The sequence below is a fragment of the Cyphellophora attinorum genome (assembly GCF_001299255.1).
Source record: "Cyphellophora attinorum strain CBS 131958 chromosome Unknown Contig14, whole genome shotgun sequence".
Lineage (NCBI taxonomy): Eukaryota > Fungi > Ascomycota > Eurotiomycetes > Chaetothyriales > Cyphellophoraceae > Cyphellophora > Cyphellophora attinorum.
In genome coordinates, this window is record NW_017253242.1 from 563,368 (window position 1) to 586,250 (window position 22,883).

General features: G+C 54.4%; 9 protein-coding genes across 9 annotated transcripts; 7 read left to right on the plus strand and 2 right to left on the minus strand.

Annotated features, from left to right (window-relative positions):
• Window positions 1–540: 540 nt before the first annotated feature.
• On the plus strand, window positions 541–1,905 carry AB675_3468 (Riboflavin transporter MCH5; the record flags this gene model as incomplete). The annotated part of the gene is made up of 1 exon (XM_018143519.1): window positions 541–1,905. One exon carries the CDS (start codon window positions 541–543, stop codon window positions 1,903–1,905), a length of 1,365 nt encoding a protein of 454 aa, XP_017999773.1.
• A 574-nt stretch (window positions 1,906–2,479) lies between these two features.
• AB675_3469 (54S ribosomal protein L25, mitochondrial) lies at window positions 2,480–3,472 on the minus strand (the record flags this gene model as incomplete). The annotated part of the gene is made up of 1 exon (XM_018143520.1): window positions 2,480–3,472. The coding sequence occupies one exon, from the start codon at window positions 3,470–3,472 to the stop codon at window positions 2,480–2,482; it is 993 nt and encodes a 330-aa protein (XP_017999689.1).
• Window positions 3,473–3,805: 333 nt separating this feature from the next.
• Window positions 3,806–5,990, plus strand: AB675_3470 (Pre-mRNA-processing factor 39; the record flags this gene model as incomplete). Its single annotated transcript, XM_018143522.1, has 6 exons — window positions 3,806–3,868; window positions 3,916–4,131; window positions 4,179–4,282; window positions 4,634–5,480; window positions 5,543–5,911; window positions 5,961–5,990. 6 exons carry the CDS (start codon window positions 3,806–3,808, stop codon window positions 5,988–5,990), a joined length of 1,629 nt encoding a protein of 542 aa, XP_017999715.1.
• An 876-nt stretch (window positions 5,991–6,866) lies between these two features.
• AB675_3471 (Pre-mRNA-splicing ATP-dependent RNA helicase PRP28) lies at window positions 6,867–9,140 on the plus strand (the record flags this gene model as incomplete). Its single annotated transcript, XM_018143523.1, has 1 exon — window positions 6,867–9,140. The coding sequence occupies one exon, from the start codon at window positions 6,867–6,869 to the stop codon at window positions 9,138–9,140; it is 2,274 nt and encodes a 757-aa protein (XP_017999511.1).
• An 833-nt stretch (window positions 9,141–9,973) lies between these two features.
• AB675_3472 (Opioid growth factor receptor) lies at window positions 9,974–10,612 on the plus strand (the record flags this gene model as incomplete). Its single annotated transcript, XM_018143524.1, has 1 exon — window positions 9,974–10,612. The coding sequence occupies one exon, from the start codon at window positions 9,974–9,976 to the stop codon at window positions 10,610–10,612; it is 639 nt and encodes a 212-aa protein (XP_017999796.1).
• A 590-nt stretch (window positions 10,613–11,202) lies between these two features.
• AB675_3473 (Kinetochore protein spc7) lies at window positions 11,203–16,319 on the minus strand (the record flags this gene model as incomplete). Its single annotated transcript, XM_018143525.1, has 2 exons — window positions 11,203–16,053; window positions 16,101–16,319. 2 exons carry the CDS (start codon window positions 16,317–16,319, stop codon window positions 11,203–11,205), a joined length of 5,070 nt encoding a protein of 1,689 aa, XP_017999592.1.
• A 401-nt stretch (window positions 16,320–16,720) lies between these two features.
• AB675_3474 (40S ribosomal protein S11) lies at window positions 16,721–17,353 on the plus strand (the record flags this gene model as incomplete). Its single annotated transcript, XM_018143526.1, has 3 exons — window positions 16,721–16,898; window positions 16,997–17,235; window positions 17,285–17,353. The coding sequence occupies 3 exons, from the start codon at window positions 16,721–16,723 to the stop codon at window positions 17,351–17,353; spliced, it is 486 nt and encodes a 161-aa protein (XP_017999547.1).
• Window positions 17,354–18,171: 818 nt separating this feature from the next.
• AB675_3475 (NADH oxidase) lies at window positions 18,172–19,729 on the plus strand (the record flags this gene model as incomplete). The annotated part of the gene is made up of 2 exons (XM_018143527.1): window positions 18,172–18,680; window positions 18,793–19,729. 2 exons carry the CDS (start codon window positions 18,172–18,174, stop codon window positions 19,727–19,729), a joined length of 1,446 nt encoding a protein of 481 aa, XP_017999679.1.
• Window positions 19,730–22,091: 2,362 nt separating this feature from the next.
• AB675_3476 (uncharacterized protein) lies at window positions 22,092–22,647 on the plus strand (the record flags this gene model as incomplete). Its single annotated transcript, XM_018143528.1, has 2 exons — window positions 22,092–22,226; window positions 22,276–22,647. 2 exons carry the CDS (start codon window positions 22,092–22,094, stop codon window positions 22,645–22,647), a joined length of 507 nt encoding a protein of 168 aa, XP_017999629.1.
• Between the last annotated feature and the right edge of the window lie 236 nt (window positions 22,648–22,883).

The window sequence follows — 22,883 nt, forward strand, 5'->3', positions numbered from 1 at the left end:
GTCGCCGACACAATAACGCACCTCGTTCCTTACACCCCCTTCTGTATCTATCTACAATCATCAAGTGCGATACGATCGTCAGCACGAGCGATGATGCTCGCGCGCCTGGACGAAACACGTTCATGAGCCAAAGCAGTGCCCTTTTGAGGCCTGTACGCCAGGTGTCACAGACTTTATGCAAACCTCGCTACCGAATGCGGACCTGGAGAACCGCGGTTAGCAAATCGATCTCCCGCCGCTTCCACCACTTACAGGGAAGAATGGTAACCTTGAGCTAACTCGGCACAAAGTTGCCGTGCATCGAAGTCGTGATCGCTGACGAAAAACATGGGGTAACGTTGAATATAGGATTTGTACCTTCGCGATTTGTAAACTCATCCTCCTGACAGTCACGCACAATTTTCAGCACCTACAGCAGGACACGACATGGCTCTCAGCTGTTCATAGTGACCAATGTGTCGAGCCAAGAAGCCTCCTCTACCTACACCGCTACCTTCTTGACAACTCCCCACCACCTTCGCCACCATATAGCCAGTCAGCATGGCTACTACCAAAGATGAAGTGTCCCCTGCCGACCTCGGAGAGTCCACCAAGCCATCACTTACCGAGCAAGTCGACGAAAAGGCCGTCGTCCTAACAGAAGGCCCCCCTCCCCAACCGCCACCAGCCATGGACGGCGGCACCCGAGCATGGCTACAAGTCCTCGGATCCGCTCTTGTCTTCGGCAACCTCTGGGGCCTGCCCTTCTGCTTCGGCGCCTTCCAGAACTACTACGAGCTCACCCTCCTGACCAACGAAACCTCCTCCAGCATAGCCTGGATCGGTACATTGACCATGTTCCTCCTCATCCTCACCGGCATCGTCTCCGGCCCACTGTTCGACATCGGCTACTTCAAAACCATGCTGTTCGCAGGCGCCGCCCTCGAGACTTTTGGGATGTTTATGCTCAGCCTTTCCACCAAATATTGGCAGATCTTTCTCACCCAAGGTGTGGTGATGGGCTTCGCCAACGGCCTCTTGTACCTCCCCGGACTCGCCCTCGTCGGCCGCTCGTTCAAGAAACACCGCGCCGTCGCTATGGGCGTCGTCAGCTGCGGCGCTCCCATCGGCGGGATCGTATACACCCTCGTCTTCGAGCGCCTGATTGGCGGCTTGGGCTTCGGTTGGACGGTCCGTGTGCTCGCCTTCATTATGCTGGGTACCTACTCCATCGCCTTCCCTTTGCTGCTCTGGGGCGCGCACAACGTCGGCGATATCGGCAGCGGACAGGCGCGGAAGCTTTTCGATAAGTCTGCATTCCGTGATGGGCCGTTTTGGGCGTATACGTTTTCGAATTTCTTTTTGTTTATGGGATATATGATCCCGTTCTTCTTCATTCCGACGTTTGCGCAGCTCGCATTGGGGATGCCAAGGAGCTGGGCGCTGTACACAGTGGTGTTTGCCCAGGCATCCAGTATCGTGGGGCGATTGATTGCGAGCTACGCCGCCAGTCGGGTAGGGGTGATGATACCCTGGATCACGTGTGGACTGATGTCGGCTGTCTTCAACCTCGCGTGGACAGGTGTGCATAGTGAAGGGCCGTTCATTGCGTTCTCGGTGCTCTATGGAGCGTTCTCGGGGGCGCTGATACCGCTGCCGCCGAGTATTTTCCCTGTGGTGTGTCCGGATCCGAAGGTTTTAGGGGCGAGGATGGGCATGGCGCAGGGGTTGGGGAGCGTGGCGAGTCTGATTGGGAGTCCGATTGCGGGTGCGTTGAGTCAGGTTGGGGTTAGTGGGCCGGATGAGAGGAATTATTTGGGGTTGCAGCTATGGGCGGGATTGGTGATGTTGTTGGGGGCGGGGAATTTGATGTTCTTGTGGTGGTTGCTTGTGAGGAAGCGGAAGCCGGAGACGAAGTTGATATGAAGGTGTAGGTAGAGCCTGTTGATAGGAGGCGAAGAAAAGTGATTTGCGAACATATTTGAGCGATTTGACTACAGCCATCGCCATCAACGGCCGTACACCCACATCTCCTGCCGACTGAGTCAGAATTGATGCGGACGTTCAGGTGACTACACTAGCCAGCAATCCATCAAGCATTGTCATAGTGAATGGCCCCATTCGAGTCAGTGAAGTGCTTGCATCGGCTTGCGGCGGAGCTGTACTCTGTTCAAGAGGTATAAGTATTCGCCTTGCCCTCGACTTCCGCTTCTGCTCCTTTTTCCTTATCGAAGAGGTCCTCCGCCAGCGATTGTCACGCCTTGGTGGTACCTGCTGCTGCCTGGTGGGACGAGCAGCTTCGTGCCTTACTGTGATCGACTGTTGCTCGGAGACCGCTTTGCAGGAGCAGCGCCAGTTTCTGCCCGGTAGTTGTCCTAGAAGAAAACGCTCGTTCCAATTGTGAATGTTGGATGATGTACAGTTCTACTATGCATCTTAGTACACAAGTCCCCCAAATCCACCACCACCCACCTCCTTCCTCCCAGGGTCTGTACACAGTCTACTTCGTCTTCGCTTTCGGCCAAGCCTTCCACCCCTTCCCGTTCCCTCTCGCCTGCCAGTCCCGCACCAACTGCGGCATCTGCCGCAATGCCTCCTTCCTCTTCTCCAACATCGCCGGCATCTGCCTCTCCCAGATATGGCCCTTCACCTTCTGGCCCTCGCCTGTACCCCTGACGCGCAGACCCTTCTGGAGGATGCGTGCCTGTTTGAACATTGACGATTTTCGGGAAGGTGGGAGGAGGTCTTCGACGCTGTGCTGTCGGGCGATTTTGCAGAGGTCGGCTTGCTCGCGGAGGCCGTATTTGGGAGAGATCCAGTTGCCGGTGGCGGGATTTTTGAAGGGGAGGAAAGGGTTGCTGGGGAAGCGGGTTGCGCGGGTTAGGCCGTCGATTCTGCGGCCAAATAAGCTGGGAGTGGTGGTTGGTTCTGAGGAGGTGCTTTCTGGTTGTGTCTCGAATATCGTTTGTGGTATCTCGGCAGCTGAGATGAGAGGTGGTGATATGGGTGCTGACGTCTCTGCGGCTGTGTTGAGAGCTGATGATGTGGTTGATGGGTCTTCTGTTGCTGAGACGTCGGGCGTTGATATGGTCGCGTTCATGCTATCTGCTTGCGCTGCTGATGTGGCTGCTGGTGTTCCTACAGCTGAGGCGATAGTCGGTGACAAGTCCGCAGTTGTGGGTGTCCTTATAGGCGTAGCCGTTGCCGCGATCTTAGTTGTAGCTGCTTCAGTTTTAGATGTTCGTGACTTTTTGGAAGCCACTGTCTTCGCCTCCTGCTTCTCGGCCTCAGCTGCGGCTTCGGCTATCCGCATGGCTTTGGAGTCTTCTCTTGTGAGCGGTAGCATGACTCCGGTTGCGCGCGCGGAATAGATCTCGGGAGGAAAGCGTTTGAAGAAGCGTACGAGGCGTAGAGGGAGTTTGTTTCGCTCGGCTATCGGGAGGAGAAGTTGAATGTTTGCCATTGCAGGCGCTGCCACTGTAGCGGTCGCCATTGTAGGATCGATATCTCGGCTTCCCGGCGGTTGAATTCTTCGCGAGGTCGTCACGACTTCAGGTCGCTGGGGCGAAGAGTGAATGGATGAAGGTCTGCCGTTCTACGTCGGGTTCGGACAGGCTTGGCAAATTTCTCCGAACTTGAAGTCGAACGAGGTTGACCTGAACAACCTTCACATCTTCCGTCGCATTCTTCACTTCCAACCTGAGAACGATCAGCGACTGCTGTCCGGGCAAGTGGTAGATCTGCGACCCTGCCTGCCGCTCGTTAGTCCTCCGAGGTCACCGACAACGAAAGAAGAATACATCAAAATTCCGGAGGCTGCGTCGCAATGGACGCCTTCGGGTCCAGCGATGAGGAGAGCGTGGAGCTGAGGAAGCTCCTCAGCGAGATGGTAAGCAATGGACGGACGCTCCAGCGACGACTCTAACAAGTGTACAGCACGCAGATCCTGACAACTACGAAATCTGGGAGAAGCTCGTTCGGACCGTCGAAACGCTTGAGGGAGGAATCAATCGCAACTCGAGTTCTCAAGCTATCTCAGCGGTGCGCGATGTCTACGATCGGTTCCTGATGAAGTTCCCTCTGTTCTTTGGCTACTGGAAGAAATACGCCGACCTGGAGTTCTCTATTGCCGGAACAGAGGCAGCTGAAATGGTACGAGCCTCGTCCGGCGCAAAAGTACACATGCTGAAGCTGTCTAGGTGTATGAACGCGGCGTCGCAAGCATCATCAACTCAGCAGACCTGTGGACAAATTACTGTTCCTTCAAGACCGAAACCAGCCATGATCCAGACATCATTCGAGAGTAAGTATCGCGCGGTCTCTCTCCAGTCTCTCATAAGCAGCCTCTACAATCACACAAGCACCAGCCGCGGCCAGGACGAGCATGATGATGCACCTTGACAGTGTGGTGAGGTTCATCATGCCATCTCCCTAGATTTGCTTCTCACGAAGACAACCAGGCGCTTCTGCCCTCTGCATTCCCGAGCGATCGCACTTAATCCCACACACTTCCCGTTGGACCTTCTGTTTGAGTCGTTAGATGGAAAAAGGAACATCTGCACATGAAGCACACCCGACATGTTTGGCCCCTCTTCCACTCCCACCCCCTCCACCTTCTCTTGACATTGAGCAATATGGGCTAACAAACTTGCAGACTCTTCGAGCGTGGTGCAGCAGCTGTCGGTCTCGACTTCCTGTCACATATCTTCTGGGATAAGTACATCGAGTTTGAAGAGCGCATGGAGCAGCCAGACCGGATTTTTGCTCTTCTCAGCCGAATTATTCACATCCCAATGCATCAATACGCCAGATACTTCGAGAAATACCGACAACTGGCCCAGTCTCGACCAGTGCAGACACTTGTACCACCTCAGACGTTTACAAAGCTCCAAATGGATGTCGAAAACGAAGGACTTGGTTACAAGGCTGGTCGGAGTGCACAAGAAGTGGAGATTGAGTTACGACGCCGTAGTGATGCCGAACATCTGAAGATCTTCCAATCGACACAGGCGGAAACGACAAAGCGATGGACGTACGAATCCGAAATCAAGCGACCATATTTCCACGTTACGGATCTGGAAGAGGGTCAGCTAGAGAATTGGCGCAAGTACCTGGACTTTGAGGAGGGACTAGGCGACTATGCTCGGACTCAATTCCTCTACGAGCGTTGTCTTGTTGTGCTCGCGGTGCACGAAGAGTTCTGGCTACGGTATGCGCGATGGATGTTTGCCCAGCAAGGCAAGGAAGAGGAGGTACGCAATATCTATCAGCGGGCTGCATGCACATTCGTACCCATTGCTCTACCGAACATTCGACTGCAGTATGCGTTCTTCGAGGAGATGACCGGACGAGTCGATGTCGCCAAGGATATCCACGAAGCCATACTGGTCCAATTGCCTAGCCACATCGAGACTATAATTTCATTGGCCAACCTGACGAGAAGACACGGCACAGTTGAGGATGCAGTCGCTGTGTTCGCCGCACAGCTAGACTCACCTGCAGTCAGCATACCTACCAAGCAGCAGCCATTGCGGAGTGGGCCAACCTACTCTGGAAAATCCAGGGCTCTGCAGAGAATGCCCGAGCAGTATTCCAGAATCATCAAGCGCACTACACGGAGAGCGAAGCTTTCTGGAAGGGCTACCTGCAAATGGAGATTGCACAGCCAACAACACCTGAGTCCGAGAAGGAGCAGTATGACCGGATCAGAGCAGTCGCGGATAGCATTTTACACAAGAGTAAATTGGCTGAGAGCACGATCCAGAGTCTTATCGGTATTTATATGGCGTATCTGCTCGAGAAGGGTGGTAAAGATGCGGCCAAGGAATATCTCAACCTGGATCGCGAGATCAACGGCCCGGCTTCGGTTCGGAAGCTTCCGCAGACGAAGGCGTCTGCTACTTCGAAAGCTGCGGCTGGTATCAATGGCCAGGTAAGTGCTGCTGCTCTACATTGATGTCCCGTGTACTAACGGCGAACAGCAGCCTCCAGTACTACAAGCCGCCAAGTAGTGCTTGAATGGCAGCTACCGTTCGGTATGCTACCCAGCAGCGGTCTCATCCATACAAACGACTTGGCAGATCGCATGCTGGCTACCTGCACCCAAACCGTGGAGACGAAAGATCGTCTTTTCAGAGAGATCCCGATACAAGAGCAAGGATTTTCTGTGTCACATAATTCTGCTGGGCGAAAGAAGCTCATACTTCACTTGCCATGTATTTACACTCGACGGAAGCTTGGGCTACGGACACAGCTTGGCATTCGGATGGAACGAAAAGCATTGTGCCGTGGCTCGGCATGGAAATTACCAGAGGACAAGGAGCAAGGACAGTGCTGAATTTGTACAAACTGTGACGAGTCTCGGATGGGGCGAGAGCAACTGAGGCTTTGGTAGCACACTGACTAGGCATAAGTACTGCATGGCTTGAGCTGCTGAATGTCCAGATCCTTGAGTGGCTGTCAACAACGACAGTATTTCCCATGCTCATCAGCAACAATTCGTACAGTGCTTGCTGTACGCCTGCGATGCCTGCCGCCTTCCCAAATCCCCTTCGTCTGAGACAAGGCAAGAGAGGGATCAATTAGACACGAATGCCCCGTGACACCGAAGCCTCACGTAATTTATCGGTCACCATCAGTCGACTGGAAAACCAGACCGCACAGGCTTGATAGGGTACTCCTTGCCGTAAAATCGAGGATTTATATCGACCAAGTGCCACCCGGGGTAGAACGGAGATAGCAGCGAGAAACACAGGCAGCGAATTCTCCAAATCGATAGAACGTCTCATACCTACCTGCCTTTCTCACACACCACCTTTCGCCTTCCTGAGACACCGTCTACGCTTCATTCTTGGGCCACCCTCGCTATTCCTGTTCTCCTTGCGACTATGGGAGATGCACCGCCTCCGCCTCCCGCCACTAATGGCGTGAAGAAACAAGGGTGGGGAGCCCCCCCGAGCAAGAAAACCCCACTGAACGTCGAAGAACTAGTGAAAGCAAAGAGGGCGGCGGACTTGGCGGCTAGCAAGCCCAAATTCATAAGTAAAGCCGAGAGAGAGCGCATTGCCTTGGAAAAACGGGCTAAGGAGGTTGCTGCAGCCTCGACTGCTGTCAAAACCAATGGCTATGGAGACGCTCCAACGGAGAAGGACTTGAAGCACACAAACGGCAACAAGGATATTCGGAATGGTCATGGCTACAGCAATGGCTACTCGAACGGCCACGACGCCCTCCCAAAGGGCCCAAGAGCAGACCGTGATCGCGAACACATCCCCAGCGGTCCAGCAGCAATGCGGAAACATGGTCGCCCGTCAGATCTCAGTCCACCCGCTCCGCCCAAGCCCATCGCTTTTGGTGCAGGAGATTCCAAGAAGAAAGCTAGCGACGCCGAGTCCTTCGAGAAAGAGCAGGAAGAGCTGCGCAGAAGGAGATATTTGGGTCCGGAGCACAACATATCCACCTTCTCGGCGAGCAAGAAGCGGAAACGGACAACAGACAAGAAGTTCAACTTCGGCTGGGACGAGGACGAAGACACCTCAGCACCCAACGACACGTGGCTAGATTCAAAGATGCAGACCTCATTCTTCGGCAGAGGTCGTCTGGGAGGCTTCGACGACACGGTCGCGCAAGAGAACGCCAAAGCATATGCCGCAGCTCTCGAGGCACGTGACAAGGAAACCGGAGCCGCACGCGCCAAAGAATTCCTAGAACAGGAACGAAGACGCCGAGAGCACTCCCACCGCATGGCTATCGACGTGCACTGGAGCAAGAAAGATCTGAACCAGATGCGCGAACGTGACTGGCGTATATTCAAAGAGGACTTCAACATCGCCACCAAAGGCGGCGCCATCCCTAACCCGATGCGCAACTGGCAAGAGTCCAACCTGCCCTCCCGACTCCTCAACATCATCGACGAGATCGGCTACAAAGACCCCTCAGCCATTCAACGCGCCGCCATCCCCATCGCCATGCAGAACCGCGACCTCATTGGCGTTGCCGTCACCGGCTCCGGAAAGACCGCCGCCTTCCTCCTCCCTCTCCTAGTCTACATCTCCGAGCTGCCCCGCCTGGACGAATCCGAATGGCGCCGCTCAAACGGTCCCTACGCCATTGTCCTCGCCCCGACCCGCGAACTGGCTCAACAAATCGAGCTGGAAGCCCGCAAGTTCTGCGGCCCGTTGGGCTTCAATGTCGTCTCCATCGTCGGAGGTCACTCCATCGAAGAACAAGCCTACAACCTCCGCAACGGCTGCGAAATCATCATCGCCACGCCCGGTCGGCTTGTAGACTGTATTGACCGCCGCATCATCGTGTTGGAACAGTGCTGCTACGTCATCATGGACGAAGCCGATCGCATGATTGACCTAGGGTTCGAAGAGCCCGTGAACCGCATCCTCTCCGCTTTGCCAGTTGGCAATGAGAAACCCGACACGGATGCTGCAGAAAACGCCCGCGCCATGTCCGCCCACCTTGGCGACCGGGAGCGCTATTGGCAAACAATGATGTACACGGCCACTATGCCCGCTGCCGTTGAGCGGATAGCACGCAAATATCTCCGAAGGCCCGCTATTGTCACCATCGGCAACGTGGGCGAAGCAGTCGACACAGTCGAGCAACGCGTCGAGTTTGTGTCTGGAGAAGACAAACGTAAACACCGCCTCAAGGACATCTTGCGCGGCTTTCCTGCACCGATCATCGTCTTCGTCAATATCAAGCGCAACTGTGATGCCGTCGCTCGCGATGTCAAGCAAATGGGCTACAACGCCGTCACCTTACACGGCTCAAAGACACAAGAACAGCGTGAAGCTGCGCTGCTCTCCCTCCGCGAAGGGCGTTCCGACGTGCTCGTCGCCACAGACTTGGCTGGTAGAGGTATCGATGTTCCCGACGTCAGCTTAGTAGTCAACTTCAACATGGCGACAAACATAGAGTCCTACACGCACAGGATAGGAAGAACTGGCAGAGCAGGCAAGACGGGTGTCGCGATTACATTCTTGGGACCCGAGGATAATGATGTGTTGTATGACTTGAAGATGATGTTGGGTAAAAGCGAGCGGTCGAGGGTGCCGGAAGAGTTGAGACGGCATGAGGCTGCGCAGCGGAAGGGTGCTGGAAGGGGTGCTGGGAAGGGTGGCGCGGGGGAGAAGGCGATTGAAAATTGAGGCTGAAATGGACATTCGAGGTTTATGGATGGCTCCGTTCAGGGTTTTCGGTCGCTTGACGCTCTGGAAATGCCGACTGTATAGCGAAGGCAAATTCCAATGAAGCATTTCATAAAGTCAGCTCTGTACTTCAGATAAGAGGAATACTTCAATATGAGCAGAAACTTCTCTCATCATCCCAAGCCGGTTGGCAGCATAAAATAGATCATGGTGGATGACTTAGTCCAGACCGGATGACCAAGACTCCAATCGAGACCGGTTGACACGTCACTAGACCTCGACCGTGCCTCTGCTCTGCAGACCGGAGTGCCTCTCAGGTTGCTCTTGCAGGTGAATTGCACGTTATCCTGCATTGTTCTGCCGCGGAACGGGCGCGTAGCGTGCAGCGGCAAACTCCTTGGGCACGGCAGCTTTCGTCACGACTTGGTCCCGTTGAATATATACTCTATTGGCGATCATCTCTACGCAGAAATACGTCCAAGTATTCCAAGCGCAACTGACTGATCCTGAGCCTTACAAATCGTGCCTTCCTTCCACCCGACTGATTAACGACTGGTGAGCACTGGGCAGTCACTGGACTGAGGCTTCGGGAAGGCACCAACAACAATCTCAAGATCTGGATGTACTCTCTCTTGGGAATCAGTCTGGACAGCCGGTTGACTAACACATGTGAATCGACAAGTGAAGTCGAATATCATTCAACTCAGGCAGATTAGTCGTATGAACATTGCCCAGTACCCACATATCTCCCAACTTCAGACTACACCACACCTGCTCACTCTACACCACCCCAATACCACACCGAACCACCTCAACACTCCAGACCACTCAAAATGTCAACACTCACCGTCCCCCTCCTAATCCGCTTCTTCGACCCAACCCTCGCCTCCCCCGACACCCGCAACCGCACCCTCATCACAATCCTCTCATGGCCCGATTCCCACCTCGAAGCCTCACACGACTACATCCAAACCGTCTTCCCGCTGCCCGAAGAGAGCATGTTCAGCTTCGCACCTATCGTCACATCCGAAGTCCGCGCCGCTTTCCTCGCCCGCTCCGAGCTCCGCGCCAGTCTCCGTCGCGCGCTGGAGAGGATGCTTGCTTTTTATGGGTTGCAATTCAGCGACGACGCAGGCGGCGAGGACGCTCTGCAGGCCAGCAACAACGACGGCGACGCTATCGCCAAGGAAACTGAAACCGTTACACGCGGACCGACTTTCGATACTGCGAGCAGGAACTGGGTCATGAGATTCAACCACAACCATCTCCGCCTAACCCGCATCCTGCGCTCGCTGCGCGTGTTGGGGTTGGAGAGCGAAGCAGCGGCTCTATATGACTTTCTGCGGACGGATGAGGCGGTCACGGGGACGGTGAGTCCGCGGAGTCAGATGTACTGGCGGCGGGCGGCGCAGAGGGGGTTGTGGTTGCGCCTGAGGAGGAGGATGAGGGTGCCGAGGGGATTGCGTGGTTGAGGGAGAGTTGACATGGGGTCGGGGAGGATGTGGATTGCCTTGCGGTGGAATTGCGAGGAGGATATGGCCGGATGCATTATTCAGGATTCAGTAGAGGGTGCCCAGGGATTTCATTTCGCCATCGTCACTGGTACGTAACTAAGCACCTGCTTGGTTCCAAGTGCTGCACCTCTACGCTGTCTCTCTTCTTCGTGGACCCAACCACATACATTCCCAAACTCACGAATTGAGATATGAGTCTCACGAGTGTCAGTAGATACAGAAACATCATGATAACCGGGCCAGGAAGGCCGCTGTGTGGATTTCGGATATGCCATCAGTTCAGCAGCTTAGGCGAACCAAATGACAGCGTGTCCTTCGCCACTGTTCCAATCCCACCAACATCGAACTCGTCAATCATAGCATGCAAGACTCTCTTTCTCTCGCTTACGTTCTGCTCTCCAAGCACCAATGACCGAGCCCCAATCAAATCGGGCTCCTCCTCAACGCACCCTTCCGCCTGAAGGGACTCCCAAAATTCATCATCTGCTCCTGCATCTCAGGTGGTATCGCCGGCTTCACACCAAGTACATCGACATTTGCTGCAGTGTCTACATCCATAGTGTCGTCCTGATCAGTAGCCAAGTCATGTAGTTGCTTGGTTGGCGTAGCAGCCCAGCCGCCGCGGACTGGAGCTTGCTTGCTGCTAAAGAGACGGCAGCCAGGGAAGAGGGGATGACGTTCTCCTTGCCGGCCGCTGCTGTTGTGGCACCCGTATCCTCTTGTTGCTGCTGCTGCGAGACAGAAAATTGCGATAGCTTGGCGTTGGCCATGACGAAGCGCTTCGACGGCACGGGCAGCTTCTTCTGCACCGCAGCAGTAGGCACGTTCTTGCTTTTGGGTGCGAGTGGTGAGCGCCGAAGGTCGCGCGAGGCGGTCTGAGGGATGGCCTGTGCGTCTGTTCCTTCTTCGGTACGTAGCTGCGTCGCTGCGGCTTCAATAGCTGTTGTTGCTGACAGGATGGGCGCTGCTAGGGGCAGCTCTGAAGACTTCTCGACTGGTTCAACGGCCTTCACAATGGTCTGCTTTTGTGACGACTTCTGCTGAACCTTCTCCTGCTGCTTCTCGACCTGACCATCGAGCCACTGCTCGAAAGCATGTATTGCGCTGATCCAGGCACCTGAGCCGAGGTCTTTGCTTTCGACTTCTTTGGTGAGCGCGACTTGAACCTTGCGGCCCTTCGAGCCAGCGACAAGGCTTGCCTTGGGACCATAGATGCCCTTTGCAGACACTGCGGTCGAGGACGCAATCTCACCATCGTTGAGCGTGTTGACGCACAGCTCGAATTCCACATCGATGCGGCTGCCTCCCGGGAAGACGAGTTTCGTCCGCGCTCCAAGCTTTTCGTCTCCAAGGATCTGCACTGTAGTCACACCAGTCATGTTGAGCATCCTGATCTCCTCCGAGACTTGCGACGCGAGAGTCCAGCCTCGACTGACAGTCCCGAGCACGACCTTTGGCGCAACTGACCGCTTTGGCATCATGGAGAAGGTGTGCAGCTGACTTCGGATAAGTTGCAGGAAGAATCGATTCTGCGTTGAGGGAACTGCCCCGGACACGACCTCGCCGTCGTAATTCATGGGCGAGTATGTAAGGCTGATTGGAGCTGTTGGTCCAGACACCGACTTCGACTTCCTCCCGGAGCGTCTCTTGCCGCCGCCGGAGGATGTCTCATACGCACTGGGGTAGAAGAATAGCCGCAGCTGGTCCCGGAAGGACAGGGTCAACGCACCACCAAACTCGTTGGGATCTTCTGTGTCGTCCTCCGCAGTGATGAGCTTCCAGCTCGTCTGCTTCTCGATACTTTCGACTCTTGACTGAAGGGCAAGGACATCGGCGACAGGCCAGCCACGATATTCCTGTCGAACGCGATCTGCCTCTTCGATCTGGGCACTCATCTCAACCTTGAAGTCTTCTGCCGCTTCGAGGGCTTCTTCCTTCTCTCGCATTTGTTGCTTGAGCTCGTCTAGTAAGGCTGACTTGCGAGCATGCTCTTCATCGGCTGCCTTAAGCTCCTTCCGTGTCTGCTCAAGGGCATCCATGTCCACATTGTCTAGATCTGCGCGGAGCTCCTGCAATTTCAACAGCTCTTCCGACAGAGACGAATGCTGTTCTTGAAGTGCCGGAAGGACTTGATCAAGCTCTCGTTGTTGCTCTTCCAGCAACTTGTCATCCCCTTGCAGACCCTTTGCAATGTCGTCAAGGCCGGACTTCAAGCCACTGACTAGCTGCCCGCGCCACGTATACCAGATCTCCTTGCTCTGTAGTCTGGCATTGGTCTTGCCGTTCCGGAATTGATTGTCCATGACAGCTCTGACCTCTGGTCGTGCGTCGACGTACTCTCGGAAGAGCGCCGGCTGCTCGTGCAGTGTTTCGGCTTCGATAGATCTTATCACTCTTCGGCCGTCGGAGATGTTGCGCTTGAGCTCCCTTGTGGCATGCTGATAAAGCTCAATGAGCGGTAGTGTAGTGCTGGCAGCCGCGAACTGCGCCTCCGTTGATCTGTCCTCTTGCTCTTGCGATGGTCGCTGAGGAGCTGGAGCTTGAGTGTGGCGACGTTTAGTAGTTGAAAGCTCGATGAAGTGGATATTTGTCATGTTGAGGAAGTTCTGCAACGAGATGCTCTCTTTCTCAGCATCTTGCCCAATGGAGATATCAACGGCATCCATGACATTGTCCAACTTGTCGACAAAAGACTCTGGTCGTTCGTCAGCTTGCTCCAAAGGCAGATCTTTGTAGCGAGGGCCGGGATGCGGACTCGTTGCAGACTTCTTTGGTGGTGAAGCAGCTGGTGTCGTGCTACCAGGTCCTGCGAGTGCGTTCAGTCGTACTTGCTCGGCTCTTGTGAGCCGGCCAGTGATCTCTTCTTTTGATGGGGGCCTAGGCAGATGCACTTTCTTGACTGGACTTCCTTCCCTTGAGATAGCCCTCAGTCTCTTCGGGCTTGAAGGTGAGTCTTCTTCGTCCAGGTCAAGCTCCGCGGGACGCTTGCCGAGCAGGCCTCTCGCTGCTCCGACTGCAAGACTCTTGCGCCCCTTCAATCTGCTCTTCGGCTCCTTTCTCGGAGTCATTGACTCGATCATCTGACTGAGATTCATGGTAGTGTTTTCTTGCTGCGGCGCGTCTGCTTCCTGCTCCATGATGAATCGACCACTTTCGCGTCGTTCTTCTTCAGCTCGTTCAGCATCGACCTCGCGTGCTAGCTCTTGCGGATCTTCGAACCGTAAGCGAGACCGCTGGCCGACATCAAGTTTGAACTCAGCAGCCGAATCTACGATGGATGACCGCCGATTAAGCATCTCAGCCACACGTGGTGATCCGAAGCCTTCTTGATCAATGCCTATACCACTCGATCGCTTCCGAGTAAGCTGAGGTCTGACCGCAGAGAGTATCACGCTCGGCATATCCTGTGAAAAAATGGCAGTCTTGCCAGGACTGGCATTTCTGGCTAGAGCAGGAGACTGGCGTGCTTTGATCTCATCCTGGAACAGGCGCTTAGGTGATGCTGTTTTCTGATCGACCGCTGTGTTCACGGGAGTCTTATTTTGCGTCGCGACACGGGCTGGTAGAGGAGTCAGCTGCTTAGTTGGTGTAGCAGCTTTCAGCTTCATGGGCGAGTTTCTGACGGGAGAGATGCGTTTCGGGCTGAATTTGGGTGTCGTCGAAGGTCCATGAGGCTTGCGTGACCTCCCAGAGAGGCGCGGCTTCAAGGTGATGTCCGGGCTACCTGTCTCTGATGCAATGGATGTCACAGGAGCCTGGCTTTGGACTCCAGCATGTCGCGGATCTGTGAGAGTGGACCTGGTAAGAGTCTGGTCGCGAGCTGGCGTTGCCTTCTGTGTGGGCGCTTTGCTTTGGAAGATGTTTCCTACAGCTTTAGTCATGTCCATAGGTGCAGTCTGGGTGTCTTCGGCATCAGTCACTGGTTCGGTCTGCTCCTCGATGGGAGGCAGGATGCCACCGTATGCCACAGTCATGTCCATATTGCCGGTCAAATCCATCGTCTCGTCAGCTTCGGGCTTCTCGGGGGAGCTGCCTTGATATGGCTGCCCCAGCACTCCCCCCACGACGCTGGTGAACTCCATGGTCAGGTCCTCGTCAGAAGCGCCATCGTTATCATCATTCGGGCCTCTAGTCAGAATTTGACCGCCGACAGCAGTAAAGTCCATAGATGAATCGTCGTTCTCAGAATTAACTCCAGAAGATCGACGTCTAGCCACACTACGTCGGCGTGACGCGACTGACTTTCGTCGATTGGCGCTAGGCTGTCCCTTAGACAGGATACCTCCAACGGCGCTCGTGACGTCCATGCTCATGTCTTGAGTGTCATCTTGCCCGTCGTCAGGATCGTCGCGCTCGCTTTGTTGCTCATTCGCGGTGGAGACAAAGGGTGCGTTTTCCTGATCGAGCATCGCAGTCGATTCAGGCGCAACGCGGTTGTTTGCGGCCCACGGCTGGAAGGCGTTAGTCACTGTCGATGTAGCCATCTCCATGGAAAGATCTTCGCCGTTCTCATCATAATCGATACCTCGCGTGCCAGCCAAATTTGCGGCTTGCCGTAATCTCTCGTCCAGGCTACCCTGAGAGCTCGTCGAGTTTTCTGAGACCACCGACTGTGATGTCGGATCATCCATACTCATAGCAGTGTCCCCATCAGTATCATCGTCGGTGTCAGACCCAACACTGTCATCGATGCGGACAGGACTGCTTTCAGTCATGATATCGCCTGAAGGGCTAGACGACAGAACTTCTTCCAAGGATCCCTCTAATTGTGCGACAGGTGCGGTGCTACTTCTGCGATGTTTACGCTGATGTAGATCGCGCTGATGTGCTGGCGATGCCTCGACTTGGAGTTCGTCGACCTGCTCTTCTGGCGTGGCCGGTCTTTCTGGTGAAAATGACTGAGGCTTTGGGGTTGCCTCGGCCGTCATGGACGATTGTCGACGAGTCGAATTGGAAGCTGAACTTGTGGTCGAATCTTCGGCCAGCTCCATCACGCTCCATGTATGCAAAGTCGCTTCTGGCGCAAACGAGACCCGTCTGTTGGCCATCGACTTTCGTCGCTCTGCTCGGCGATCCAGAGCTGCTTTTTTCTGTGCCTGATGCCTTGCTTCAACTTCGTCGTCATCCTCCACCATCGCGTCTGGGCCATCGGTCATCGGCCTTGCAGGGCTGAATGGATCAATGACCTTTTCGCTGCCAGTGACGGCCACTTGTGTATTCGTAGTGCGCGACGCAGCTGGCGTAGAGAAGTCGATGAGCAGCTCCTCTGCGCCAGATTTGGCAGGCGAGCGCTTCCTGGTACTTCGCTGTCGCAATTCGTCGAACGAGGGAATGACTTTCGGTGGCGTTAGGGGAATAGCCGGCTTCAGAATAGATCTGATCTGAATCGTTGCATCGATCTGATCGACGTTAGCAAAGCTCGAACGAGAGACTGCCTCTGTCGCACCTTAGTGGCATTTCCTGACGTCTCCTTGAGTGCCTCGAGTCCTCCTGGACCGAGACTCTTGCCGCGCGACTTCTTCTTGAGTACTGATCGTGCGCTTTCGGCGCGCTGTAGCGCTGCTATATCTGTTGTCGCATTGTCCTTGCCCACTGCTGTGCCACTCGGTATATGTGCGATCGATTTTCGCTTCGAGCGAGAGGTTGCTGCGGTAGAGTTGTCCATATTGTGCGCAAAGAGCAGCTCGACGGCTGTGTTGTTGGCGAGAGTCTACAACATAAACATCGAAAGGCAGCAAAGCCGTAACAATAGTCGTGCACGCGACTGGAAGAGACAGCCCACCGTGGTGGATATCAACTCGAGCCGCGTCCAGGTCGTTGGCATGGATCGAAGCTAGTGCTCTTTTCGGCGTGTCAACACCGGCTCGGAGAAAACAGCTTCCGACAGCAAATTCGCATCTGCCAAGCTTGGTCGCTCGAATCGCTCTAGCGCTCCAACGCCAAGAGTTCCTGCCGATTCGCACTTTGAGCGGCACCTTGATCGTCAACCGCACCGCAGCAAAAGATCACGACTTCCGATTCCCTCCCTTCTTCGACAATCGCTGCAGTCAGTCACAAGCCGCAATCATGGCTACCGAATTGACTGTCCAGTCCGAACGCGCCTACCAGAAGCAGCCACATATCTTCCTCAACCAGAAGCAAAAGGCGGCGAAGAGCAAGAAGTCAGGAAGTGGTCGAAGATGGTACAAGGACGTCGGTCTGGGCTTCAGAACACCTAAGACTGCCATCTCAGGCAGCTACATCGGTTAGTCCATCAGCAGCAGCCCCAGCAGTGTTTCGTCTGCCGATTTTGAGCTTGCGAAAAGAGCCAGGAAATGAAATTCTAACAGAAGAGGTGAACAGACAAGAAATGCCCATTCACTGGCATGATCTCAATCCGCGGTCGCATCCTCACCGGCACCGTCATCTCCACAAAGATGCACCGTACCCTCATCATCCGAAGAGAATACCTCCACTTCGTTCCCAAATACTCCCGATATGAGAAGAGACACACCAACCTGGCGGCCCATGTGTCACCAGCTTTCCGTGTTGAGGAAGGCGACACAGTCACCGTTGGCCAGTGCCGACCCCTCAGCAAGACTGTAAGATTTGCACGAGATATTGCGTTCGTGAGGTACTAATCTGGGACAGGTCCGCTTCAATGTCCTCCGCGTGCTTCCCCGTACTGGCAAGGCTGTCAAGGCGTTCACGAAATTCTAGATGAGCAATGTTGAGTCGGGCGAAGATTCATGGGAGGTCGCTGGGATTGTCGCTAAGAAGTTAGGTCTGCCAAAGACCCAGGTTGCAGGTTTCGCCACCAAAGATGGGCGATTGATCACATCACGGCATAGCGAGATCTAGAGATGGCATAAAGCGAGGTCACGCGGGCAGCCAACTCACAATCTGAAACCGAAAAGGTCCTTGAAATTATTTTCATCTGCAGGAGCCTTCCGATAACTGTTTGTGGTCAATTCGAGGTCACCATGTCGAAGTCACGACGGGGAACGCCAAGTGACCTATGATGCTTTCGTGGCATGCAATCCACACTATCCACAGAGCAATCCCCTCTACCGCGAGATATCGAGTTCGTGATCATTACATCGAATTGCCACATCATCCGTCCGTGAAATGGGAGATCAGGCAGCCTGGCATACATCACCCTCAGCAACAGCGCCCGTCCCCTTGATTTCGTCAAACCGATTACTGTGATAACCTATACTGGACGACCCGAGCGTCCCTATAGCATGCCCGAGCCCAAGATCACCACTCGTTCTGTTTTCAGTCATACCTTTGACCATTTTGATCATGGAGAAAAGCGAAACTCAACTTCTCCGCACTCACCTCGGCATCTGTAGACCTGTCCATGACCACAACTCATGGCACGACTCGATGATGTGATGGCAGATTGCGTGGTCTATTTCTAATCTTCCTACCGATCTTAGGTCTTCTGTCAAGGTAGGTCATCGTGACAAGCCGGCATTGTATACATCTCGTAGCATTTCACCTCTCCTCCCTTGACCTTCCCCAAATCCGCCGACATGGAGTACGACACCTCAACCGCCAGCACCACCCACGGCGCCTCCTCCGGCGCCACCGCCAACACCTCAACACCCACCTCCTCCTCCCGAGGCGGCGCCCATCGCATTCAACCACCCACACCCACAGACACCCCAAACCTCTCCATCCTTGCCCAACCCCTAACCTTCCCCTTCTCCGGCCGCACAGCACCCAACCGCCTCCTCAAAGCCCCCATGACCGAGCGCCTCTGCCGCTGGAACGCTCCATCCGCACCCATCTCGGATCGTGGCTTCCCCACTCCGGAGTACAAACTCCTCTACCAACGCTGGGGCGAGGGCTCCATTGGCATGATCGTCTCTGGGAACACAATGGTAGCGTATGACGCGGTCGAAGCGTACGGGAATCCGATTTTGGTGGACGATCACGATAGGCGGGTGGAGGCGTTTGCGGAGGTGGTGAGGGAGGCGAAGAAGGGTGGGAGTTTGATTGTGGCGCAGATCAGCCATCCGGGGAGGCAGGGGACGAAATGGTGAGTACATCGGAGTGTTCCGGTCAAATACAGAGTTCAATGTAGAAGCCATGGTCTCTCCCTCAACCCAGGATTGTCAGTACGACCACGCTGCTGACAATATCACAAACAGGCTCAACCCCAACCCCGTCAGCGCCAGCGACGTCCACCTAACCATAAAATGGGCGGGCAACGAGTTCGCCAAACCGCGTCCAATGACCGTCCCCGAAATCCACACCATGGTCCAGAAATGGGGTGAGACCGCCTATTTATGCTGGAAAGCCGGCTACGACGGCGTCCAAGTTCACTGTGCCCACGGCTACCTCCTCGCACAGTTCCTCTCGCCTTCCACTAATCACCGCACCGACGAGTATGGCGGACCGCTTGAGAACCGGGCGCGGATTGTGCTTGAGATCATCAAGGAGATTGATCGGAGGGTGAGGGATCACGATCCGAGTTTTATTGTCTGTGTGAAGCTCAACAGCGTGGAATTCCAAGATAAGGGAACGAGTCCGGAGGAAGCGAGACAGTTATGCACCATGCTGGAGGACGCGAGAGTGGACTTCGTCGATCTGTCAGGTGGGACGTTTGAGGCGAGGGCGTTTGAGCATAAGAAGGAAAGCACCGTCAAGCGCGAAGCATACTTCATTGAGTTCGCGGAGCAGCTTCGCCCACTGCTGAAGAAGACTAAGGTCTATGTCACAGGCGGGCTGCGGACCGCGGCGGGGATGGTGAAGGCGATTGAAGGGGATAGCTGTGATGGAGTGGGCATTGGGAGACCATTGGCAGCAGAGCCGTATCTGTGTAAGGAGATATTGGAGGGGAGGGTGCAGGGGGCGATAGAGAACTTTGTGCCGTTGCCGCTGAATACGCAGAGCAGTGGGACGCAATTGCATCAGATCGGGTTGGGGAGGGATGAAATTAGTGATTGGAGTGTAGAGGGGGAGGTCGAGAGGTGGAAGGAGGCGAACGATCGGGAGACGGAGAGGAAGAAGGAGGTGTTGCCGTTGGTGGATAGTAGTGGGTATGCTTGGATCGAGCCAGTCAGTGGATTCAAGTACTTGGAATGAAGGCCTTGTCAGGAGCCGGGGGCGGAGGTGTTCGTGGGCTGGCAACAGCGGCAGCTAGAGAGATATGGGGCAGATCGGATCCGGCGTCTTTTTAAGACCGCCTACCGCTGACATTAATGTTATATACATTAGAACGAGTGTGTAGAAATGGTGGTGTCCGACTGCGCGGATGTGGTAAGCAGTAGCCACAGGTGTATTTGTCGTTTCGTTTCGTTAAAGCCTCACATGTTATGTAATGTCGCTGCAGGCGCACTCAGACTTTTCCAGTGATGTCGTCGAAGGGTGATGCTGACTCGAGATCATCGTCGTCCTGGCGCTTGTCGAAAGGTGTGCCGCCATGCTCAAGATCTTCAGCTTCTTGTCGCTTTGCTGGCGCGGCTGTGACTGAAGCGAGGCTATGCTCTGTTTCCGCGGCGAGACTTCTTGAATCCGATGATGGCTGTGGTACTGGCAAAGCCAAAGCTGAGGCGATGAGAGCGAAGAGAACGAATGAGCAATGCATGTTGATGATTGGCTGGCAAATGACGCTGACAGACGGCGAAGGCGGTACTGCAAAACAGTGTGCTTGCAAGGTTGACAGTAGAGAACGGTAATTGTTGATGTAATGGTCTCCCGGCCTGAACATTCACGCGGGTAGCTACCTACATAAATGTAAACGATTGCCAATCCTTACCTGTAGATCTCATGACTGCCATCAATGCCATGACGCGCATGAGGCCACAACATCAGCTCGTCAAGGCCACGACGGCCACCTGATTTACATTGCGTATGGAGGAACATCGTCATTGCCAGCGAAGCATTGGCTATGTTGTAGAAGGAGACGAGTGATCGCTGTCGTGAGATTAAACAGATCGGCGAGGTTGTCTACTCCTGGCTTAGCGAGCTTGTGCGTCCGAGACCTTAGCGCAGGGGTGTGGTTTGCCTTGCATACCACTGGGATGGATGAGCCCGGGCAGACTCACTCAGCACTCCGTCCTTGGATGTCAGTGACGTTCAGGACAGCAAAAACCGAACGTCGGTCGATAGGATGACCAAAAGCAAAATGACCACTGCCTGGATCGAACAGGCGACCTTTTCCGTGTAAAGGAAACGTGATAACCACTACACCAAGCGGCCGGAAGCATCTAAGGATGTTTGGATCACATTCTGTGCGTTGTTTCAGAGCAAAATTTTTGCCGTATTAAAATATATAGTAAATCTTACTACGGCCCGAAAACCGCGCTTTTGCGGCCGACTACACACTTGCTAAGGATGCGATGCCGTAGCCGAAGCCGCTGTGTGTGTACTTGGGGAGACCTCAAACCTCCCTGTCTGTCTGCCCAGCCATCGCTTTCTAAGCCGACGAGTAGAAAATTGTTCGTCACCATCATTGACTCCTTTCTCCTTCATCATTATGACCACGTAATTCGCGAACCAATGCATCGCCCCAACGCCCAAGTCCCAGTTGTCCGAACTCCACGCTTCTAATATTACTGGCCGTGCTCGCTCTGGACTGGATGACCAGCTGAATGAGCAGATATCGCAAACTCAGCCTCGAGGTCATGAACGCACCTGCGCTCTAAAACGGCAATAAGCAACAGATAGCTTTAACGTCCGAGTCTCTCATGCCTCAACGACCTGGGACCTACATGTGGGCAGTTTCTCCGTTCATTCAGGCCATCGCTTACGGAGCTCTGCAGAGCAAAATGGCACTCTTATGCTGCCAGACACATCTACTGATCTGGTTAAGGCAACACGATTGATACTGAGGACCAAAGCAAAAGCATTCCGTCAATGTTATCGTACAGCTGTTCGGGTTGCCCAGACCTAGAATCTTGTGTTGCCGTCTCCTTCGCTGTTCCACAAGGTTTGTCGTGGATCATACTCAGAATAGAAGGACAGCCAGATATCTCAGCATTTCTTCATGCACAACAAGCGCAATGGATCCTAAAACTCCGCTGAGAGTTTTGTTTGTTTACACCCACTGCAGTCAAGCTCAGGGCATCTGTACGCTGATGGCCAAACGAGATCCAGGTTCATTGCCTTATCGAGGAGCTGGACTGGCTGATACTGTGGTATCACGGCCAACAGACGATTCAAGCCCACTGTGAGGGTCCCGGCATGAATTCTCGCTGTCATACTGGCTCAACGACGAGCGCAAGTGCTAAGAATATGGCAAAGGCAAAGGTAAGTCGATGCAATCGACGTCTGCACTATCAGCTCAACAAATTTTCTGCTGATAGTAGCGCGTATCTGCTCTTCCCAGGTATATGACTTCTTTGGAAGCCATTTCTCGAGCGAATTTGTCCTTCCCTCCTTTCGTTCACGTTCCCCTGACTCGTCGACCGGTCTTCCCCCTTCTCCTTTACGGCCTTGCATCAAAATGCGTCTCTCAGCGGCAATTGCATTCGCAGCTGCTGTGACCTCTGTCACGGCAGGTGCAGTATACAAAAAGGCCGAGGCCCCTGTTCCCCAAAGCTACGGTCATGACAAGACAGTGATCTTCCAGGTCAAGAACGTGGGTAGACCCATATCGCAACCCTATAATCTCTGCTAACTATCACAAGAACAAGGTGGTCAAGGGTGGCAATGTCCATATGCAAGGCACGCATGACATTCCTTATGCCGCACTCGGTCTCTCGGAGGACCTGCCACAACCTCCGGAGAAGCCAGGTCTCTTGGGAACCTGCTGCAAGCCCACCGCGCAGTGCCATGCGTATGTGAACTGGTTGACCGACATGAACAACAACGAGGAATGGAGGTCGCAGGTGGATATGACCGAAGCCAACGCTTATGTCGACTGCTGCATGCGGCAGTACGCCGCCAGTTGCGACAAGCCTATGACTGGCCACGAGATCATCTGGAAAGACCCAGCTGAAGGCTGCAGTCCTTCCGCTGATGCCGCTCTGGCAGCCAGCCTCGCTGGAGTGTTGCACTAGAGCAACCAGCGAAGACATGGACTTCGACGCCAGTATCATGCCGCATGAGATGCTTGAGCGGCAGCAGGCCCATGAATTCGTCGGTGTAAGGGGACATGAACGACAACAACGACCAAAGGCTTTCACAGACGTTAGCTACCGAGCGAAGTCACACAGAAATAATCGACAAGCAAGGCGACTTCCATCAATGTAGCGCATCCCACTGTACCTAGGAAAAGTCTTTATTCATCCATAAT